At 46.9% G+C, this 19385-nt stretch overlaps 1 protein-coding gene across 6 annotated transcripts in view; it reads left to right on the top strand.

The window, feature by feature from the left end:
* RUBCNL (rubicon like autophagy enhancer) overlaps positions 1-10956 on the top strand; it is a 59258-nt gene extending 48302 nt beyond the window's left edge. For 4 of the 6 annotated variants that reach the window (XM_067712879.1, XM_067712876.1, XM_067712882.1 and 1 more), the window contains exons 10-14: positions 4861-5099; positions 6169-6230; positions 7814-7967; positions 8943-9033; positions 10199-10956. In XM_067712879.1, coding sequence (XP_067568980.1) covers positions 4861-5099; positions 6169-6230; positions 7814-7967; positions 8943-9033; positions 10199-10320 — 668 coding nt within the window. In that variant the 3' untranslated portion in view covers positions 10321-10956. The remainder of the gene's footprint in view (positions 1-4860; positions 5100-6168; positions 6231-7813; positions 7968-8942; positions 9034-10198) is intronic. The other 2 variants (XM_067712880.1, XM_067712881.1) reach the window with 2 other exon arrangements.
* The last annotated feature ends 8429 nt before the right edge of the window (positions 10957-19385 follow it).

The following is a 19385-nucleotide window of genomic DNA, read 5'->3' as shown; positions in this document are numbered from 1 at the left end:
CTCTATACATCAGAGTTGGGCGGTGCATTGTTTTTGTCAGAGATGCCTTTGATGAGAAGTTATAGGCGCTTCATGATGCTGCCCTCTCTTTCGTGAAGAGGCCACCGTGACCTACAAGGCTCTGTGACTGCCCATTACCTCTCCGACTCTTATCTCCTAGCTTTCTCCCCATTGGGCATTGAGCTCCAGCCACAGGGCCTCCCTGTTGGTCCTTGAAGGCGGCAGGCTCTCTCCTGACTCAGGGATTTGCATTTGTGCTTCTCTCTCCCTGGAATGCCCTCCCTACAGCATCCCCCTGACTGGTTCTCTTCCTTCCGTCCCATCTTCATTCACAGATCTTCCCTGGCTACCCTATCGAAACTGTCCACCTCACCACCCTCCTGGCCACAAACACACACATACACACTTTATATTCCCCTTCCTTTCTAATTTTTATTCAACCACTTATCTCCCTAAAATATTCTTTCCTATTTTACTGATTTTTCTTATTATTGTCTGTCTCCGTCAGAAGACTCTAGTTCCATGAGGACAGATATGTGGTCTGTTTTATCCATTGCTTTATCTATTGCTCCTACAAGCGTACCTGGCACACAGTTGGGACTCAGAAGATATTTGTTGAATGACTGAATGACTTATGCAGGAGGTAGCCAGACTCCTCTAAGAGGGTTTCAGGGAGTGGCCCCAGGGCCTAGAAAATTAGGTTTCACCCCGTCAGAAAGGCGAGTTGCTCTCTTGAGACTGGGAATCACTTGTTTTGCTGTGAACGCATCCATAGGTCTAACCTGAGAAGGCTGGGGAAGGAGCTTTGTGGGAAAGGGTTCCTTTGATAGGCAATCTTGGAAGGAAAAAGACTTTGAGCATCTCCACCTCAAGAAATAAAAATAGAAAGCAGAAATCTATCCGAAATTCCTTCTGCCATGCTGAATGGTAATGCCTGCCATGCATCACAGTCGTAACTAATTTTCTCTGAATGACCCTCTTCCCCGCTAGTCTAGTGGGGACCATGTCTCCTTGGTTAACCACTGTATCCTGGTGCCTCAGTAAATATTGAATGCATGACTCAGAAAGTGTGAATGCGTGCCTATGATTCCACCAACTTTTAAAGTACTTCCCAGAGTTTGTTCACATGTGGGGACGTAGGCCTGCACCACTGATAACAGCATGGTCCTTCCCTCATGAAGCTTGCTGACAGGAAGTCATCAGCCAAGTAAATAACAGGGCGATGCCTGCGACAAAAGAGAAAGGCAAGTGTGCTGTGGGATTTACAGCCAGGGAACTTAATCTGGGCTCGGGGGGCTGGGAGTGAAAGGTTTCATAAGGAAGTGATTGTCCCCAAAGGAGAGAGAGAGGGAGGGGGAGGGGGAGGGGGAGAGAGAGTGTGTGTGTGTGTGTATGTACGGGTTGGGGGGGGTCACCATATGTAAAGGGCCCAAGGCTACTGCAAAGAAGTCCTATATGACTGGAGAGTAGGAACAAGATCAGACAACATGCCGCAGAGGTAGGCAGAGCACAGACGGCAGGAGCGTTAGCAACCGTGGAAATCATTTTGGACTTTTCCCGCGAACTTCCTATAGTTCTTAGGATAATTTTAACTTTTCATTTTGAGATATTTTTAGACTTACAGAGGAGTTGCAAAAATAGTACAGGCACAACCCATATACCCTTCACCCACCCTTCACCTTATAATAATCATAGTATAATTATTAAAACTGATACATTAGCATTGATACAATCCTAGTAACTAACCTACAGTGTTTATTTGGGTTTCACTAATGACCGCTATCCATTCCGGGGTCTAATCCAGAATTCCACACTCAATTTGGTTGTCGTGTCTTCTTACTCTCCTCCAATCTCACACAAACTGAATCATTTGAAACGTAAGCAGCAGAAAGGATGGTATTTTACCCTTTAGCAGGTCCTAAAAATAAGGACGACGAACAGTTATCCCACCAAAGAAAATTAATAACGATTCTCTAATATTGTCTAATACTAGTCCAGATGCATTCGTGGTCCTCAAGATGATGTTTATAGCTAATTTGTGCACCAAGTTTCATACATTGCATTTCGTCATTATTTCTCTTTAGTCAGCTTTATTCTAGAACTGAACTGTCCAGTATGGTAGCCACTAGCCCCTGTGGCTACTGAAAATTAAAATTAATTAAAATTAAAAATCCAGTTCCTCAAGCACACGGGTCACATTTCAAGTGCCTAGCAGCCACCTCTGGCCAGTAGTGACTGTATCAGGACAGCACAGATCAAGAACGTTTCTGTCCTCACAGAAAGCTCTGTTGGACAGCGCTGTTCTAGAGCTTTTCCCTCTTATTTTTTTTCTATGACCCTGACTTTTCCTGAGATGAGGACAACTGTGGCTTAGAGCAGAGTTTCTCAACCTCAGTGCTGCTGACTTTGTTATGTGTGGGGGATGGGGTGGGAGAGGCTATGCTGTGTGTTGTTGTGAGGGGCATGGGGGAGACTACCCCGTGAGTTGTAGGAAGTTGGGCAGCATCCCTAGATGCCTCTAGCAGCTCCCCAGTGGTGACAACCAAAATTGTCTCTAGACATTTCCATATGTCCCTTAGGGGGAAAATCACTCCTGGTCGAGAACCGCTGGTTTAGCGTGCTCTGTTTTGTTCTGTTTTAATTCAAGGACTGAGGAAACCAAAAGAGATGGACGTAATTCGTTCTGTATTGATAGTATAATGCTTAGTATGCATTCAATGAAATTTGGTGAATGAGTGGCTGGATGTTGAAACGTTAGGATTTTAGATGTTAGAGAAAGATGCATTCTAACAGGAAAATGCACTGGCCCCTTCTGTCCTCCTCTGTCTTCACGTCTTGCTAAGTTCGATCAGAAAAATAGAGTTCAGGGGCCAGGATATGCCTGTGTTTTTCCCGTTTAATATAAAACGTGTTGAGGCCCTATCATACGCAAAATAATGCTCATTATTCTTCATATCAGAGACCCTAATCCAAGGTGGGAAATAGACACAGTACAGTAGACTTTTCAAAGTTTCAAATTTGAGAGCTCAGACATGAATCATTAAGCACTTACTAAGTTCTTCACAAATAATTTGTCAACCCTAGAGGAGTGTCATATGTTAATTTAGAGTTTGATAATAGCGTGTGTACATATGTACTTACTGTTGACCCTCATCACTGATGAATTCCGTATTTGCAAATTTGCCTACTCCCTAAAATTTACTTGTGACTCCAAAATCAGTGCTCACGGTGTTTGCACAGGCATTCACAGGTATGTGCAAAGCACCGAAAAATTTATCGCCAGAAATGTGAGTTGCCCGGTGCACTTGCTCTCAGCTGAAATTGAACAAGGCAGCTCTGCCTCCTTGTTTCAGCTCTCATGCTGTAAACAAGTCCTTTTCACAGTTTATTTAGTGCCATGTGTTTTTACATTTTTGCATTTTGGGGTGGTTTCAGCTGTTTAAAATGGCCCCCAAGCATAGTGCTGAAATGCTGTCCAGTGTTCCTAAGCACAGGAAGGCTGTGATGTGCCTTAAGGAGAAAATCAGCTTCCTTCATGAACGATAAACGTCAACCTCGGCTCATCTTAGACCCTAGGCTTGAGGGAGGAGCGCGTAGGAGGCTTAGCTGAACTGCCATTTTCTTTCTTAAGCCGGGTGGTGGGCACCCAGGTATTGGTTGCATTAATTTCTATACTTATTGTTTGTCAATATGTTTTATTAACAATATCTCCAAAAGCAATGCATGTTCATTTTAGCAAATTAACAAGTGCAAAGAGCAAAACTCCTTTCTTTCCCCCACCCTCTAGAAGTATTCAGTGATGCCTTTTTGGTGGGCACTTTTTTGGACCGTGTGTGGTTATTTTTAAAAACAAGATACAGATCACATAATACACACCTATACCTGCACGGCCACTGCCCACACTCTTCCCTGTATTTCATAGACCCCCGGGCATCTCACTGTTGAGTGCGCCACGCTTATCTAACCAGTTGCTTCTTAATGGATATTTAGATCGCCCCCCCATCTATTATAAATGTGCTGTAGTGAACGCTTTTCTCTCTTGCCACACGTGCCAGTTAGCATTTCTGTCTAACGCTGCAGAATTAAGATGACTGCCTCATGTTTAAGAATTGAACTGTATCACGGAAATGTCCTAAAAGGCAGCCTCTCCTGTCAGCCCTGTGGGTGAGTGCCCACCACGCTGCACCTCACCAGCTCTGGATCTCTTAAATGTGTGACAGTCTGAGTCAAAGCCAAGTAGTTCACTCATTTTATATGCATGTCTTTGTTACCGAGTGTCTTTTACATCTTTACTGGCTGTGTCTCCTCTTCCTATGTATTCCCAGCCCTTGTGCGTGTTTTTAGTTTTTTCCTCACCGATTTATTCAAGAACTCTTTGGGGTGCTACTTCCTAACAGTCTACGTAGAGTGCGTTATCATTTCCAAAGCATGTTTCATATGTGTGATATCACGGGATCCAGTTCTGAGTCGTTTTCGTGGCTTCAGGACCGTTAGCCCGAAGAGATTCGGGCTTATAAGAGTCTTCCTGCCAGTAAGGGGTTGAGACTGGACTCCCACCAAATCCCCGGACCCTGAATCTCATATTCTTTTGACCACACGTCAGTTTAAAAGGCCCATCTTCCAAATCCCAGAGTGTTTCGGGAGGGTTCTATTTCCCGACATCTGTTACACGAAAGCAAAGCTCATGAACGGCCATGACTCGAGGCCTCCCGTGTCTGCCGGAGCTTCCCCAGCACGGCTTCAGCGTCGTGAAAACAGCGAGCGGAGTCTTGCCCTTGGGAGGGAATTGGAGGTGGGGACAGGCAAGGGTGGGTTTCCAGCATCAGGTGATCAGTGCTCATCCTTCCGTGTGTCCCGCAGAATTTGTGAAGCGGCTCCGGTACTGCGAATACCTGGGCAAGTATTTCTGTGACTGCTGCCACTCGTACGCGGAGTCGTGCATCCCGGCCCGTATCCTCAGGATGTGGGACTTCAGGAGGTACTACGTCAGCAATTTCTCCAAACGGCTGCTGGATAGCATATGGTACCAGCCCATCTTCAACTTGCTGCACGTGGGCCACGGCCTGTATACGAAGGCCAAGGAGCTGGACAGAGTGAGGGTGAGCAACTGCCTTCCCGGGGAAGGGAGTCCAGTGGCTGAAAGGGTCCTGTGGCAGCAGATGGACATCTCCCCCAGCTCAGGGCATCCAGACAGACCCTCAAAGGGGCGGATTTACCATCCAGCGGATGGAGTTTACGCTTCAGAGACCCTCGCCTGCTTGGGCACTTTCCGTGGTCCCAAACCAAATTTCACATTTATGCGTAGTTTTCATTTATACCTAGCTTTTGAATTTTATTCTCTTTTGAATAAAAATTGTATGTGTTTAAGGGGTACAACATGACGATTTGGTATACGTATACGTGGTGAAATGATTGCTAGTCAAGCTAATGAACGTATCCATCCCCCCACACAGTTACCTGTTGGGTGTGTGTGGTAAGAACACCTGAAATTTACTCTCAGCAGATTTCCAGTATTTAATATAGTCTCGTGAACTGTAGTCATCATGCTATACATGAGGTCTCTAGACTTTTCCTATGCAACTGAAACTCTGTACCCTGGACCAGCATCTCCCCATTTCCCTTACTTCTTTCTCCCTAGGAACCACCCTTCTAGCTCTGCTTTTATATACCTGACTTTTTTAGATTCCGCATATAAGTGAGATCATGCAGTTTTCGTCTTTCTGTGTCTGGTTTATCTCACTTAGCATAATGTCCTCCAGGTTCATCCATGGTGTCTCAAACGCAGGACCTCCTCCTTTTGTATATAGTTTGGTGTTTTTCTTAAAGAAGGCCCCCAACATTGTATAAGCTTCAGGTTCCCCGAGACCTGGGTCCCTCCTGGACCCTCTGTAGATCTCTGGACTCAGTAATGAACCCCTGCTATAAAGACTGTGTATTTCAAAAGCTTATTTTCTAGAGTTGTAGCATTTCAAGGTTAGAAATAACATTTAATTTTGACTTGTGCCTTTCCAGTGTTTTTTTTTTAACGTCTTTAATGGAGTAGAATTGCTTTACAATGGTGTGTTAGTTTCTGCTGTATCACAAAGTGAATCAGCTACACGTATACATATACCCTCCAGTGTTATTTTATCACACTTACTTTTCCCCCTGTTTGGTTCCTCACATCAGGAAGTCCAGGAGCAGCTATTTCACATCAGGAAGCTGTTGAAGACCTGCAGGTTTGCTGAAAGGTGCTACTGCTGGCTGGGCGGGCGGGCGGGCCTGCGAATGGGAGGTCTGATAACCCCACGCACTTGCTGATCCTTTGTGCCTCCAGGCCCAGCTCCTCCAGTACATAGCAGTCACCTTGTGACTCTCCTTGGGGATGCGGACCCCCTCTTGAGTGTTGCTAAGCCTTCTAACTCACTAGCAGGGAATTTAAAATGTTAAGAAGAATGGACCAGTATAAGGATGAAACAGCTCTAGCCAGTGGGCTATTATTATCATTATTTTAAATTGCAATAAAATACACATAACATAAAATTTACCATCCTAACCCTTTGTAAGTGTCCAGTTAAGGGATTAAGTTCACATTGCTGGCCAACCATCACCACAGAACTCTTTTCATCTTGTAAAATGGAAGCTCTGTACCCATTCAACACCATCTCCCCAGCCTCCATTCCCCCAGCCCATGGGAACCACCCTTCTCTTTTCTGCCTCTATGATTTTGACTATTCCAAGTACCTCATATGAGTGGAATCAAACAGTATTTGTCATTTTGTGACTGGCTTATTTCATGTAGTATCATGTCTTTAAGCTTCACCCCACGCTGTGGCCTGTGTCAGGATGTCCTTCCTTTGTAAGGCTGAATGACACTGCACTGTATGTATATTCCACCTGTTGTGGACCCATCCACCCTTCTTGGGTTGCTTTCTTTTGCTTATTGTGACTAGTGTTGCTATGCTGATAGAGAGGCATGTCAACTTTTATTGGCTGTGTAATAGTCTGTACTATGATGTGGTATTAAGTATTGTCCTATTACTGAACACCTCATACATTTTAAATATCTTTTGTTATTAAAAAAAAAAAGCACTAAGCTTTAGCTGAATCTCTGACCACATCCATAGGTATAGCCTGAGGATGAACTTCTGAAGGCCATGTCCATAAAGGCACAGGCATGAATTTAGCAGAGATTTTTGCAGTACGCGGGCCTCTCACTGTTGTGGCCTCTCCCGTTGCGGAGCACAGGCTCCGGACACGCAGGCTCAGCGGCCATGGCTCACGGGCCCAGCTGCTCCGCGGCATGTGGGATATTCCCGAACCGGGGCACGAACCCACGTCCCCTGCATCGGCAGGCGGATTCTCAACCACTGCGCCACCAGGGAAGCACTGGATGCCTGAATCTTAATCTCAGTGCTGGACCAGTGGTTTGGGAGTCATAGTTACTCTCCTGAGGCATCACTCAGTGATGCTGATGGACATGAAATTTAGTGGAAATGAATCAAGTGGTAATTTTTATCTCAGTACATGTTTTCAGGACTGGAAAAACAAATTTTCAGTTTTCTTTTGCTCAACGTGCACATGGGCAGGCTGCCAGAGACACTTTTCTTGTTCAGCTTTTTGAAATTCGGTGTTTATGGAATTTTAACTTCCTGGCTTCCAAGCAGATTGGCAAAATGTAAAGTGGAGAGTAAAGTTAACTTGTTCCTGGGGCTATTTTTTTAAAAGTTGAATCCAAAATATTCAGTGTGAGTGCCAGGAAAAAGCACCCCCCTGTTTCTGCCCTTGCCTGTGTCAGGTGGGTTTGATTTCCCCTTGGTTTCCTTTCCGGCAGCACATTAAAGGAGTTTGAACAGGTGCCAGGACACTTGACTGATAAGCTTAACCTGTTCTCCCTGGAGGACCTGGTCCGGGTCAAGAAAGGGCTGCTGGCGCCCTTGCTCAAGGACATTCTGAAAGTTTCCCTCGCGCACGTGGCCAGCTGTGAGGTGAGGTTTGTCTGCCCTGGTGGGTGCATCCCTGAACTGTTCTTTCTGTGGCCAGGCCTGGGCAGGTTGTTCTGCACTTGCCTCGTTTAACCCTCACAAACTCTGAGGAAAGTACCAGCAACACTATTTGCAGATGAGAAAAAATGAGGTTCAGAGCTGTTAAGTACCAGACCAAGAGCATCCTACTGGGATGCAAGCCTGGGCCAAGCGACTTGTCGTCTGGACGCCCAGCGCTGTGTGGGGCCTCCCTTGACTCCCATCTGCCCTGACGTGCCAAATGCAGCTGTGTAGACTCAGGATCCAGTGGATCAGGACCTCTGTGTCTTCAGAGCCTGACAAGTTGCAGGGGAGCTATCAGAAACAAAGTGAGATCCTTTAAGGACACCTATTTAAAATCATGATCTTTCTCTGGTGCCTCAAACTGCCCTGATGTGCAATTTCTCCAGACAAAACAAATGCACATTTATTGTTCTGATTCTTCCATTGTGGCAGGATATAGCATCCCGTTCCTTCTAGAGGCTAGAATCATAGACATTTCAACATTGGTGTTTACAGAACTCTGTATGTCATTAGAACTCTTGTATAGTGAGAGCAGTTTACAGTCTTGGCTTATAGAATACCAAACTGAAATCTTTACATCATCTGCCATAGACAAGCTTTTTAATTGTTACGTATATCCACGACATTCAGTGGCCTTGTGCAAATATGATATGTTGCTTAGGCATATCTTTTGTCCTATGCAGAATGTTTCATTGGACTTCTATGAAAATTGCAATTCACGAATTTATATAAACGTTTTAAATGCAGAAACTTGTTACTTCCACAGTCAATCTGGGGGGATGCTAGAATAAAAGATTTCAATACCTGGGGAAAAAACTGGTGTTTATGAAGTTCTGTGAAAGTGGTAACTCAGCTTCTGCGTCAGGAGAAACATTACCAACGAGGACTCTCACTTTTTGACTCCTATTCTTACAGCTGTGTCAAGGAAAGGGTTTCATTTGTGAATTTTGCCGGAGTACAGCTGTCATCTTCCCATTTCAGACTGCAACGTGTAGAAGATGTTCAGGTATCATAATGCGATAATACCTTAAGCTTTATAGTGGCTTAATAACTTAAGCGCAACGTTAAGTTTGATGACTTAAGCACAAAATTAACCTTAGCTTAAAAACAGCTTAATAACTAAAGCACTGTGTTATTTCTTTAAAGTATAATAATGCTGGTGTGTGCTTCTATGTTGAATTGGAGCCAATAAAGGTTTGGGTGCACAGTGGGGAGAATTTGAGTGGGGCAGAACTAAAGGATGATGTCTTATGGAACAGGGTTTGGCGAGAGGAGGTGGTCCCTGTTTGGCCTGTCCCCCAATTCTTCTACATCAGGGCAAGTTACAGCTGCCCCTGTTTTTTTTTGTTTTTTTTTTTTTTTTTGCGGTACGCGGGCCTCTCACTGCTTTGGCCTCTCCCGTTGCGGAGCACAGGCTCCGGACGCGCAGGCTCAGCAGCCATGGCTCACGGGCCCAGCCGCTCCGCGTCATGTGGAATCTTCCCGAACCGGGGCACGAACCCACGTCCCCTGCCTCGGCAGGTGGACTCTCAACCACTGCGCCACCAGGGAAGCCCCAGCTGCCCCCCTGTTTTGTAATTGAATCACAGCCAATCCCAAGTTCACTAGAGCACTTCTCAGGTTCAACACCTGCGAGAGTATGAAGGCAGCAGGGTTGGGCAGAGGGAGAAGTTGAACTGTGGTGGGGTTGCCATGAAGACTCAGTGCATCTCAGGGGAGCTGGGGTGGTTTTGCGGCATTTTGCCAAACTGGAGACAAGAGAGCCAGCCAGGCCTTTAAACATCATATTGACCAGTCACTAGATGCGGGCTGGGGCCAGTGAGGGGGCATGACCTTGATCAAGCCATTTCCCGAGAAGGGATGCTTCCTCCTGAGCCATCAGCCATTGGTGTGGTGATGCACTCTTAGCACCCTGGGGGGCGGTCTTTGGACAGATCTGGGAGGCGCTGCAGCCTCCACGACATCAAGCTCTCTGAGCCTCATGTTCTACTGGCCCTCATGACCTACTGGGGACTTTACAGTCCCTCTGAGTTTCAACCTGCCTGACTTCTCTTTGGAAGACTCTGGTTTCTGGGTTCAGATCCCCTCTCTCCCTGGGATGGGATGAGCGTCTGTACATATTTGAGAAAACCAGCTACCTGTCAGCTGACGGCTGTCCTCCTTGCTTGCAGCGTGCAGGGCTTGCTTTCACAAGCAGTGCTTCCAGGCCTCCGAGTGCCCCCGGTGTGCGAGGATCGCAGCGAGGAGAAGACTTTTGGAAAGTTTGCCCTCTGTGGCGACGTCATGCCCTTGACTGTCGTGAGAAAGACTGTGAAACACTTGTTATGATCACGTCTCCTATTGATAAGATTGTTTTATTATTATAATTTTTTTTTTTTTTTTTTTTTTTTTTTGCGGTTCTCTCACCGCTGTGGCTTCTCCCGTTGCGGAGCACAGGCTCCGGACGCGCAGGCTCAGCGGCCATGGCTCACGGGCCCAGCCCCTCCGCGGCACGTGGGATCTTCCCGGACCGGGGCACGAACCCGCGTCCCCTGCATCGGCACGCGGACTCTCAACCACTGCGCCACCAGGGAAGCCCAAGATTGTTTTATTATTGACTGTTGTCTATTAAGAAAAAAGATGGCCAATATTCTCTTCATTATATATATTTAATATTTTACAAGAATGCAGATCCTTTGTTATTAAGCCTAGGGTTGTTACTGGTGATTTTGTTTACAGATGTTCAATGTTTTTGCTGCTACTGTTTTTTTAAGGTTTTTTTCTTTTGATACTTCTTAAATTGTATTTGAATAGTTGTATTTAGCTAATGGTGGAGCCTATTTTTTATGAATTGTAACTGACAAGGCAAATGACTCAGTTCCTCTTCCCGTGAAGCTTGTTTTGTGAAAGGGATTGGTACTTCCAAGGAACAAAAAGGCAACCAAAACTCTGTTTGCTCAGGCATTTTTTTCCAACTTAAATTCCATTTTGTAATTGTATCAGTCTTACAGATTTACTTATTCCGGGGTTTGTACAGAGGGTACGTATTACTTTTGCAGTTACATCTGTGTCAAAATGAGTTTATGCTTAGCGGTGTACGCAGGTGCCGTTTGAAGTAGTTGCCTCTAGATGGCGCTCTTTCAGGTGGCACAAATCAAACCTGTATTTGTCACCTCTGTTCCACAAAGTCAAGGGACGCATGGATGGGTAGAACTTTGAGGGTTTTGTCTCATAGACATAAAATTGACCATAAGATATTTGAAGACTTAAATACGCTGTGGGGAAATGCTGTTAATGAACACGATGTGATTATAAGAATAACTTTAAAATCATAGACATTCCATTAACAAGGTTAAGTGACTCACTAAACCTTTATAAATTTCTTTTTCCTAATATTTCTTATATTTACATGCTTTTCTTCCACCTCCTATATACTTTCTCCTGCTTGAGAAAGGGCCCTGAGGCTGGGTCCCTTCTCGGCACATCTTTAGTCTGGAACGTGGTGTCATGTCCCCAGGATTCTCACACCCTAAGTAAACCTACTCAGAATGAACTTGTCAAACAGCACAGGCAAGCAATAAAGTGGGACAGGTCGTTCCCTCAGCTCATCCAGTGGGGTGTGTGTGTGTGTGTGTGTGTGTGTGTTTCATTCAGTGGGATGATATTGAGTACTTGCAAGAAATGAGTGTCTACTATAAATCTGGCGTCTTCTCATCCTATCAATTGTTTTCCCGTCCCAGATGCTTCTGCTGGAGCTGGGCCCCCATTCATTATTTAAGCTAGGTCTCTTTTATTTTATTTTTTTTTAATTAAAAAAAAATCTCAGTGTGTTTTAATTAATTAATTAATTTGGCTGTGCTGGGTCTTAGTTGCAGCACGCGGGATCTTTGTTGCCACGTGTGGGGTCTTTAGTTGTGGCATGCGGGCTCTTAGTTGTGGCATGCATGTGGGATCTAGTTCCCCGACCAGGCATCAAACCCGGCCCCCCCTGCATTGGGAGCGGGGAGTCTTAACCCCTGGGCACCGGGGAAGTCCAAGCTAGGTCTCTTTTAAATAGAAATTCAGGCACATAGGATAAGATAAATGAGATGAAATTTAAGACACTGTTTCATTTTTACCCATAGCTTATATTCTGTCTTAGGAATCTAGGATCCGAGGGGCATGTTGATATTCCTTATAACAGTCCTACGAGGTTCACGTCAATATCTCCATTTTATAGGGAGGGGCACTGAGGCTTAGAGAAGAGAAGTAACTTACCTAGGTTCCCACAAGTTATGCATGCTGCCTGCCTCCAAAGACCATGTTCCAACTCCCACTTCTTCCGTGGCATCTTTCTTAGATTATACAAAAAAACCCACTTTAACTTCTAAGTGCTGGTCAAACCTCAGCTGGTGGCATTGGCTGAGTGTTCTCTCACATTCTTCCCTTGCGTTGATTTGAGGGAGTTGCTGTGGCTTATGCATTGTTTGAAGGGCTTTGTGTTCAGGCTGCCAGGTCTGTAAGGCACTGGTGAGTGTGTGTGTGTGTGTGTGCGTGTGCGTGTGTGTATGGGTGTGAGACACATTTTTGATGTTGAGGAAGAGTGCACAGGAGCTACCAGGAAGTGATGCTTTTGGTTTTTTTATTTTGAGGAAGAATGAGGCCATTTAAATCACCAGTCTACAGGTTTGACTGGGCTGTGGTTCCTCCCTGCCCTGGTAACAGAGGCTCCTTCCCAGTAAGGTACCTGTTGGAACAGAGAAGTGTCCTCAGCCCCCCCCCGGAGGGAAGTAATTAGTTGTGACATATTTTGCTCTTTAATGGGATTTACTCCTTGCCTGGTTTTCCCATGGCTGCTGGAAGGTAGACAAAGACCTAGCGTTTCTCATCAGGCCATCGCCCACCGTGAGGCACTGAGGTTCAGTCCCAGGATCTCAGGGATCAATCTTCTGCCTTTATACTCTTTACTTGGAAAATCCCAATAACATGTCTTTACAGTCGTGATTCTCAGCTGCACGTAGGGAGTTATACCAGGGGACATGGGGCAAGGAGGCTGAGCCATCCCAAAGTCGTCCTGGTGTGATGACTTGGGTAAGAATCTTTGGCCAGAACTATGGACCGAATTCCAGATCTGCCACTTCCTACCTGTGTGACTCTGACCACGCTACTTAAATTATCAGTACCTGAGCTTCCGTTTGAAAACTGGGGGATAATAACGATATGTAGTGGATATGAGGATTTGACATGAAAATGCAGCATCCAGCAGAGGCAAGGAGCATGGAGGCAGGAACGCAGCAAGATGAAGGCCAGGAGGGGCCCTGGGAGGAGAGATGCCTGGAGGTGCAGGCAGGAGCCTGACAAAATGCAGAGAGAAGCACAGGATTTGCCTCAACTCTGGGGTTAATCTCTCAGATCCTTAGTCCTGTCGGCCAGGAGAGCTGGCCCTACGTGTGGGAGGAAGCGGAGAAGCGTGTTTTCTCAGTTTTAGGCTGAGGTTTACCAGTTGTGTTTGCAGTCTGCCATCTGTGACATCACTCATGAAAGCACTATTTTAGTTTCTGGTGAAGTGAAAAAGAGAACTCTGATTCCTCTTTCCAAACCAGTTGGGGGATTATTTAAAGATAGAGATCCTTATAAGGAAGCACCTTATAAAGGATGTTGACGGTGAGACACTGAGATTCTCTCCCACGTCCCCCTTCGGAAATGACCTTGAGAAGTCTTGTGACGGAGGCTTCGTGTATGTGATATCTGCTTGGCGTGAAACCAGCTGAGCCGTGGCGGCAGGGACTGAGGTTCCCAACTCCTCGATCACATGTCTACACTGTTCCTTTCAGCGAGAAGAGGAAGGCGGCTGCAGGGAGGCCGCCAGGATGCATTAGGTCCAGTCTTGGCGTCCAGAGCCATGAGCCCGCAAAGCAGCCTTCCGCCCACAGAGCCCTCCTGCCACACCTAGGCAGAGGCTCATTTGGGAAGTGTCCCCTTCTGCCACCGCCCTATCCCCACTCTGTTGTTCTTGCCCTCGGTCCCGTTCACTTGAAACAAATTTCAACATTGAAAACAAATTAACGATGCTATTCCATAGGCCATCTGTTGGGGGGGTGCTTTTCCAGGCACATAAAGGTACCTTTGGGAAAGGACTAGAGCCCAGACTCTAGTTACCAGGATCTGAACTCCCTCCCCTGAACTCTTCTCATTATGGACCCCACAAGTGGCAGATAAGAGCACCGTGCCTTCCCACTGAAGGGGGAGGCCTCTGGGGACAGCTTCTCTATTAATATTGAACAGAAGATGGCTTATTAGTAGCTGGTGGGCAATCTTTATTACATCAAGTTAATGGACAGTGGCTCCCGTGAACCGTGAGTCTATTAAAAAAAACAGGAAGAAAGATGTGTCTCCAGCTTGTAGCATGTCCATCAGTATTGCTCTTCTCTTCCTGGGCACATGGTCCTAGCCCCATGCATCTGGCTCAGCCCATGTAGCAACAGAGGGACCGGTGAAGTTCAAGTGGAGGTGATGACCATGACTTCCGGTCTGGCCTTGAAACATCCTCTTTCCTTCCACTCTCTCGTTTCTCTCTGCCCCAAGACCCCTCTCTGATGTTCAGTCTGAGAGGAGAGACCTAATCTGGAGGTGTTTGTTTTTATAAATGTGGATTGGTGGTAGCAGTAGGGGACCCAGGGTGTGGGTAACTGTAAGGGTGAACAGGCAGGTGTGTAGGGGGAGGATGGCTATGGACCCCGGCCTTCCCTTAGTTTAGTCCAGTTCCTTCAACGAGGTCCTCTTATGCTCCAACTAGACCTCCGTGTCCTGAGGGCCTCAGCCTCACATCAACACAAGCCAAACTCACCTACGTATGACTGTCCCCTCAGCCTTCCCAGCTACACTAACTTATGCTAACAGGTTATTGTGTTCTCCCAGTTTTGTACCAACTTCAGAGCTGGGGGCAGGTAAGAACTTCAAACGATAAATCTTTTGCCCCCAGCTTTGTCTGTGTTAACAGCACCAGAGCCTGGGATGTCTGGAAAAAGGGAGAAAATGAATATTTACTGTGCATCTGTTATGTGGTAGAGACTGAGGTTTTCTATCTTAAAAATAAATGGCCGGAGAAATTCTCTCTGGGGCAATGACATTGATTCTGAGCCTTAAATAACAAAGAGCAGAAGGACATGCAAAGATCCGTGGCCTGAGCATTCTTTGGCAGGAAAAATGGCAAAGGCTGAAGACCCAAAGTGCCGAGAAGCCTGCTGTGTCCAAAAACCAGAAGATCAAGGCTAGAGCAACCCAGGCAGCAATCAGAGAGCAGGCAGGAGCTGGATCACGTGAGGCTGCCGAGGCCATGGGGAGGAGTCTGGATTTCGTTCTGTGTGAAGCAGAAGCCCATTGGACGATTGCGTGAAGGGGAGTAGCATGGTCTGCTCTACATTTAAAAGTGATCATCGTGGGCTTCCCTGGTGGCGCAGTGGTTGAGAGTCCGCCTGCCGATGCAGGGGACAAGGGTTCGTGACCCGGTCCGGGAAGATCCTACATGCCGCGGAGCGGCTGGGCCCGTGAGCCATGGCCGCTGAGCCTGCGCGTCCGGAGCCTGTGCTCCGCAACGGGAGAGGCCACAAAGGTGAGAGGCCCCAGTACCGCAAAAAAAAAAAAAAAAAAAAAAAGTGATCATCGATGTTACGTGGCAGCCTGGATGGGAGGGGAGTCTGGGGGAGAATGGGTACATGTACATGTATGGCTGAGTCCCTTCGCTTTGCTTCTGAAACTATCACAGCATTGTTAATCGGCTATACTCCAGTATAAAATAAAAAGTTAAATAAATAAATAAAGTGATCACCCCGGAGAAGGGCATGTTTAGGGGAAGAAGCGGTGGCTGGCTGGTCAGCTAGAGGCAACCCAGGTCCAGGCAAGAGATAATGGTGCCGCAGACTGCAATGGCAGCAGTGGAGTCGAGAGAAGTTGATGGTCTGTTGTCCAGGTGTCAATGTTGTGATAAAGACCTCGAAGTATACTTAGGCTCCATTGTGAGAAGAAAGCAGTAACAAAATTACATCTTTGGCCATGACCGCAGCTAGGCACCCACTCAGCACTTGGGGAGATCGGTTGAGACTGATCATTTCCCCTCTCCCTCCTTTGTTTCTATGACTGTTAACGTTGTTGAGGAAAGAGAAAAAAAGAAGAAAATATATCATCCATCTCTACAGCAGGTGGCAGCACGGCTTTGAGTTTGAGCCTCAAGCAGTGACGCGTGCACATCAAAGCTACCAAAATCGACAGCATTTCAAGCTCACTTTGGTGTCTCCACAGGCAAAGAAGCAGCGAATCAATCATTATTATCACCTAGAAAATCACCCTTTAGGAAGGTGGTCGATCAGATTGTAATTTAAACACGTCGTGTTCCCATAAGGACAACATATCACCTTTTTATAAGGAAGAGTTGGTTTATCCTATCTTTCCAGCCATTACAAAGCACCGCACTGCATCCGGAGTGATTTCCTGGTTAAATCTACAGTGTCTTTACCTCTTTAAAGGTGGAACTCCCAGGGCTGCTCTTAGACCTGGGGCTGGGGTGGGGGCGTGGAGAAGGGGCGATGGGCAGAGCAAAGCTTAGGAGCCTCAGAATCCAGACCACTTGAGTTTCAAAGCTGTCTCATACTTACTAGTTCTATGACCTTGTGCAAGTTATGTAATGCTTGTGTCTCAGTTTCCTCATCTGTAAAATGTACATAACAGCAGCGTCTGCCATACGGGGTTGTGAAGATTAAATGGGTTGTAAGTGTAAAGCATCAGAGCAGTACTGGCTGCATTGGGAAGCACGATACAACTGATGGTGAATATTGTCGCTATTGCGTGTGTGCGTTTTAAGGGTGAGAACAGCTTTGCAGAGCACCAAGCACTCATCACCCCAAGCCAGGGGCAACTGGTCACAGAACACCTCCTTATTTTCCCAAGGATAGAATCCAGGTGGTCAAAACCCCAAGTTGAAGTGGACAGAGAGGCATCAGGTGTGTCCCTGCTTCTAGAATGGGCTACACGTCAAGCCCATGGAGAGGCAGAGTGGAACCTAAATTTGCACCTGGTCCAACCTCCCGCTCCTGTGGTGTCCTGGCCTCAGAAAGCACAGCGTGTGCTCTCCCAAAGTCAACTGACCCCCTGTCATTTACACCCCGATCCTAATTCCACATTCAAATCGGCCTCAATAAATGGAAATCTGCCCCCATTCCAAAGGTTCTTGAGGGAAAGAAGGTGTGAGATGCCCACTTTGGCCCCAACACTACCACTTCCTTTGTTAGGAAATCCACAAAGAAAAGTGACTACTGGAGAATCCAGTATGGAAAAGGGACTCTTTCTGAACTTAGCCTTTTTCTTCCTGTTGGTTGAAAACCAGAAATTCATTACAGCAGGACCACAGGGTCAGCCATGAGCTGGTCTGTCCTTCAGTGAGTGTCTAAGTGCCCTGGGTCCATGAGCTGCCTCAATAAGAGAAGAAAAAAAAAATGTGTACAGTATTTGAATATCTCTGACGCAGCACCAGTGACAAAGATAGGGCTTCACAGAGCTGAGTGAGGGCTGCCTCCTGATCCCACCCCCAGCCCACGTCGTGAGGATCACCTAAGAGAGGCTAGGATAGGCCTGAAGCCCAAAGGGCCAGGGTTTACTTGGAAACATAGGTCTTCCCTGCATCGCTTAAGTTACACGACTGACATAAACACGGCACCTCACCTCTCTGGGCCTTCATCTCCTTGCCTTGAAACTGAGCAGAAATGAACGAAATCAGTGTTTCCAGCAGTGAGGTCCCTGGAACATTAGTCCTTTGAGTTGCTCCATGAAGAAAAGAGTTCTGTGGTCTAAAGCAGTCGTTTTGATCTTGCCCCTCAGGGGACATCTGGCCATGTCTGGGGACATTTTTGATTGTCACAGCTTAGGAAAGGGGGGCGGCCCTGGCTTCTAGTGGGTGGAAGGCAGGGGCGCTGCTAACTACCCTACAATGCATAGGACAGTCCCCAAGACAAAGGATTATCCCTCCCCGAGTGTTATAAGGTTGAGGAACTAAGATACAATGAGAAACCCTGGTCTAACGAGCGTATCCCATCACCTTCTTTGTCCACACACATTAGCATGATGAAGACAGGAGCATCCCCATAAGTGCTCTTTGACCCGGCGTTTCTCAGCCTCGTTTGATCATGGAACACTCTGCCACCCTGTTCCCACCATCACAGACCCATAACTTTATTTTCCTCATGCAGAACGACCTCCAGACCGTGGGCCATTTGGGGAGATGCTGGCAAGATGATCTCCAACGTGGTTTTTGCATTTTAAAAAACATTTAAAGGCATTTTCCTCTGATGAGGCAGCATAACGTCGAGTTCTGAAATATAGCTTGGAATCCTGCTTCTTGAGTTGGGATCGCTCTGTGAGCTGTGACTTTGGACAGGTGGCTTCAGCCTGGGGTTCCTAAGTTTCATCTAAAGTGGAAGTAGTAGCATCACCACCAGGCAGGGGTGCCACAGGGTTAATGGAGATAACGGCCAGCAGGCACATTTACTAAGCCCTCGATTCAACGTTAACCATTATCATCTAAGTGTTTTGCTGGTGCTCTGATTTTGTGATTTCCTCAAGGCTCTGTGGCTGTTCGAGGTGTCAGATGTGCCCACAAGAGGGCGCCAGCCACACAGTTTTGCCTCCAAGCATTTTCAAATCCGGTTGGAAAGCCCTGCAGGCAGTTTTGCCCGCCTCCTCCGTCGGATTTCCCCTGAGCTGCTGAACCACAGATGTGAGAACCGATAGAGACCCTGCAGATGACGGAATCCGACAACCGGATTTTGCAGTTATAGCCACAGGAGGCTAGCTGTGGAGCTGGTGAACATGACTTACAAAACCAGCATAGTGGCAGGAAATCTACTCCAGGAACATTCTCTGTGGAGTTGGACGGCAGGACGGAAACAATCTTTCTGGAAGGAAGAACGGCATCAAATGGGTTAACAGCAGTGCCGAGCTGAAATGAGAGGCAGCTGCTGGTGTGTGTGTGTGTGTGTGTGTGTGTGCGTGAGAGAGAGAGAGAGAGAGAGAGAGAGAGAGAGAGAGAGAGAGAGTGAGCGAGAGGGAGAGAGATTGGAAAAAAAAAAAAGGAAACACCGGATTCTGTACTGGTCCTTTCCTCCGGACGATCTCGGAGGACTGACGTATTCAAGACGGCATTTGACAGGCTGAGCCTGAGAGCATTTTTCACACCCAGGGCCCCTTTAAGGGAACCTGCTCCACCCACAGTCCCTGGGGCTCAGACACCCATATTTTGTCCTCCTCCCTCCTCTTCCAGTCACACCTGAGCCCAGGGTGTCCAGTCCTTCAACTGGCTGGGTCCCCTGTTCCCTGAGATCTAAGTTATCAAAAGACAGAGGTGATGAGCAG

Source organism: Pseudorca crassidens, chromosome 18 (genome assembly GCF_039906515.1).
Source record: "Pseudorca crassidens isolate mPseCra1 chromosome 18, mPseCra1.hap1, whole genome shotgun sequence".
NCBI classification, from domain to species: domain Eukaryota; kingdom Metazoa; phylum Chordata; class Mammalia; order Artiodactyla; family Delphinidae; genus Pseudorca; species Pseudorca crassidens.
This window is presented reverse-complemented; position numbering and strand designations above follow the sequence as displayed.